General features: G+C 36.8%; 1 protein-coding gene across 1 annotated transcript in view; it reads left to right on the top strand.

Moving 5' to 3' along the window:
- Positions 1-1,817, top strand: part of efcc1 (EF-hand and coiled-coil domain containing 1) — a 29,043-nt gene extending 27,226 nt beyond the window's left edge. Inside the window, exons 7-8 of the mRNA XM_014022278.1 lie at positions 818-887; positions 1,026-1,817. Of these exons, the coding sequence (XP_013877732.1) occupies positions 818-887; positions 1,026-1,147 (192 nt within the window). The 3' untranslated portion in view covers positions 1,148-1,817. The remainder of the gene's footprint in view (positions 1-817; positions 888-1,025) is intronic.
- The last annotated feature ends 905 nt before the right edge of the window (positions 1,818-2,722 follow it).

Raw genomic sequence — 2,722 nt, 5'->3', positions numbered from 1 at the left:
CCTCATAACCTTGTGTATGAGAGATGTGGGAGAAGCTTAATTCACATTAAGCACCTTTCCCTACATATTGGTGGCACCGTACGGGTCCATTTTTAATGGTAACTCATGATATTTTTCTCATTAAAATATTATCTTTTGTGCACTGTGGAAAAACACTGTTTTTCTTCATGTTGGCAATAATCAAAGTGTTATTATAAGAATTTTATGGCTGATTGGTGCTCAGAGAATAGCAAAAAACTGCAGATTTTGTTGTTTTCTGTCATTTTGAAGTTATAAATATGTCTGTAACATTAATTATTGCTGAAAATAAGCTGTTCACGACTGTTCAAGGTTATGACGTCAGACCAAGAGCAAGTCGCTTTTTCTCTCTCATTATAGCTGAAAGCTATTTTTAAATCCATAAAGTAACAGTAACTCTATCACTCCAAGTGGGGCAATTCCGGTCTATTCTCTTCAGTCCTCTCATTGTTCCATTTCTTCCTGGCTAACCTCTTCCTCTGGATAAATTCCTGCTCTTCACTATTCCACCACCAGGTTTCCTGACCATCTTCTCATCTTCTTGATTAAGCTGATGTGACAAATGTGAATTATTTTGATTCATCTGCCAACAATAAAATTGTATTTTGTATTTACCATTACTGTTCTGTCCAAACATTTTCTGATCTGTGTTTTGTAACCCTAACTGTACAACAATGCTCTAATTACCAATATTTGTCCTACATGTGTTAAAGCTTATGAGCGTATAAACACAAGTTTTACCATTAAAGTGCTCGTTAATGACATTAGAGTGGGATGAAAATAGCTCTCTCTTTTTCAGAACATCTCACGGAGGTCTCTGGGGAAAATCCTTCTCAGCACTTTAGAGTCTGGCAGCAACCCTCAACATGGTAAGAAGAGCTCGTTCAGCCTATAAAATCAAAACAAACAGTGTGAGATGCAGCAGTAAAATGTACCATAAAGCAGGTCAGAAAGGAGTTTTCATTGGGCTTCCAGTCGGGGATCACATGTGCTGTGTTTCTACACAGGCAAAGCCCACATTCTGGAGGTACTCGATGCTCTTTACCATGAACTGGCTGCTTGTGAGATTCTGTCTGCTGGTGGGCCCCTGGAGAGGACGCAGAGTCAGCCGACACTCATCTCATATTGAACAAGACTGTCTCCATATGGACTCACAATGCTATAGCATCTTCTCATTGGCATCTTAACAACTGTTCATCAAGCTAATTAATGTGTATAGTGTATTATATTGTAGCTTCTATGGTCCTGAAGATTTTTGAAATGCTGCCTTTTACATGTTTTTATACTTTTTATTGTACAAATACTTCAAAATGGATTTTTAAAAATCTTTTTCCCTCAATGTTAATGAATTAAAATGAGATCAACTTTAAAAAGCTAGGATCCTGGATGAGTGGTGTGGTTATGTTGGGTTTCTACATCTGTTTCGTGGTCACCAGGGTTAACCACGGTCACGTCTAAGGATAATCCGGCTTCATTAAGAACCAAATTGTGTTTTTGAACTCTGTCAAGACTGTCCCTTATCTCTGATCTTGTTTGGGGTGTTCATGAACAGTTTCAAGAAGCTGAGCTGAAAGGCAAATCTCTTAATTTACTGGATTATCTATATTCCGACCCTAATAATGGTCAAAATATGGATCATGACCAAGAGATTTTGTATGTTCTCTGGCCTTTGAACACCTCAGGAGGAGCTGGAGAACTGGTTGAGTAATTTTCAGATCCTGCTTTTCATGTCGGCTGCTAGAATCTGATAAAATAAAATGTTTTTCTCTGCTGCTTTGTGTGGGGATCTACCAGCTGCCCATGTTTAATAGTAATTTTATTCAGGACTTTATGAACTTATTGTGAGCTTTTATTTTAGATTATGATCRGATTTTGATTGTTGGAGATTTCAACCTTCATGTGTGTTGTGAGACCAAGCCGTTGAGGACAGACTTTTTGAACTTAATCTGCTCTGATTCAATTAGTTAGTGGTCCAACACATGGAAAGGGACACACCCTGGACTTGGTTTTAATTTATGGTTTATGTAATGGAAATAATACTTTTAGGTTGAAGCCAGTAATTCATAACATACTTTAATGACAGGTTTTCATGACATGCTGTTTATCATAGATAGAATGAAAAAAGTCAGAACAAGATCTGCTAAAAACAGTCATTCTTAGATATCACTTGTGTTTATCTTTGTGTTTTCCCTTGACCCAGCATTTCCTTAGGAAGAAATCTTGCTTTATTAAGATGACATAATTATGGTGGCCGACAGGTGCAAATGCACAGGAAAGACTAAATGATTTGCAAATGGAATAAAACGATGATAATGCAAATGATGCATTCATAAAATCAACTGCATGTTATAAAAATGATGCAAATTTTAAAAAAATGCTGCAAAGTACAAATGATGCATGTATAAATCTGATTGCATGTTAGAAAAATGATGCAAGTTCAAATAAGTAAACGCTGCAAAATAAAAATCCTGCATTCATAAAATTGACTGCAAGTTAGAAAATGTTGCCAACTTCAAAACGCAAACACAAACAACAAATGTAAGAAAACGATGTTGCAAAGAAAAAAAAAGGATGCATTCTAAAAACAGACTGCGTGTTAGAAAAATGCTGTAACTTCAAAAACACATAACGAAAGTGCTCCAGACCACTAGGGGGACACGACCACCGCCTCATATGGGACCAGACAAATTGTAAACGCAGCAAT

This window comes from Austrofundulus limnaeus, unplaced genomic scaffold (assembly GCF_001266775.1).
Source record: "Austrofundulus limnaeus strain Quisiro unplaced genomic scaffold, Austrofundulus_limnaeus-1.0 Scaffold322, whole genome shotgun sequence".
Taxonomy (NCBI): Eukaryota; Metazoa; Chordata; class Actinopteri; order Cyprinodontiformes; family Rivulidae; genus Austrofundulus; species Austrofundulus limnaeus.
This window is presented reverse-complemented; position numbering and strand designations above follow the sequence as displayed.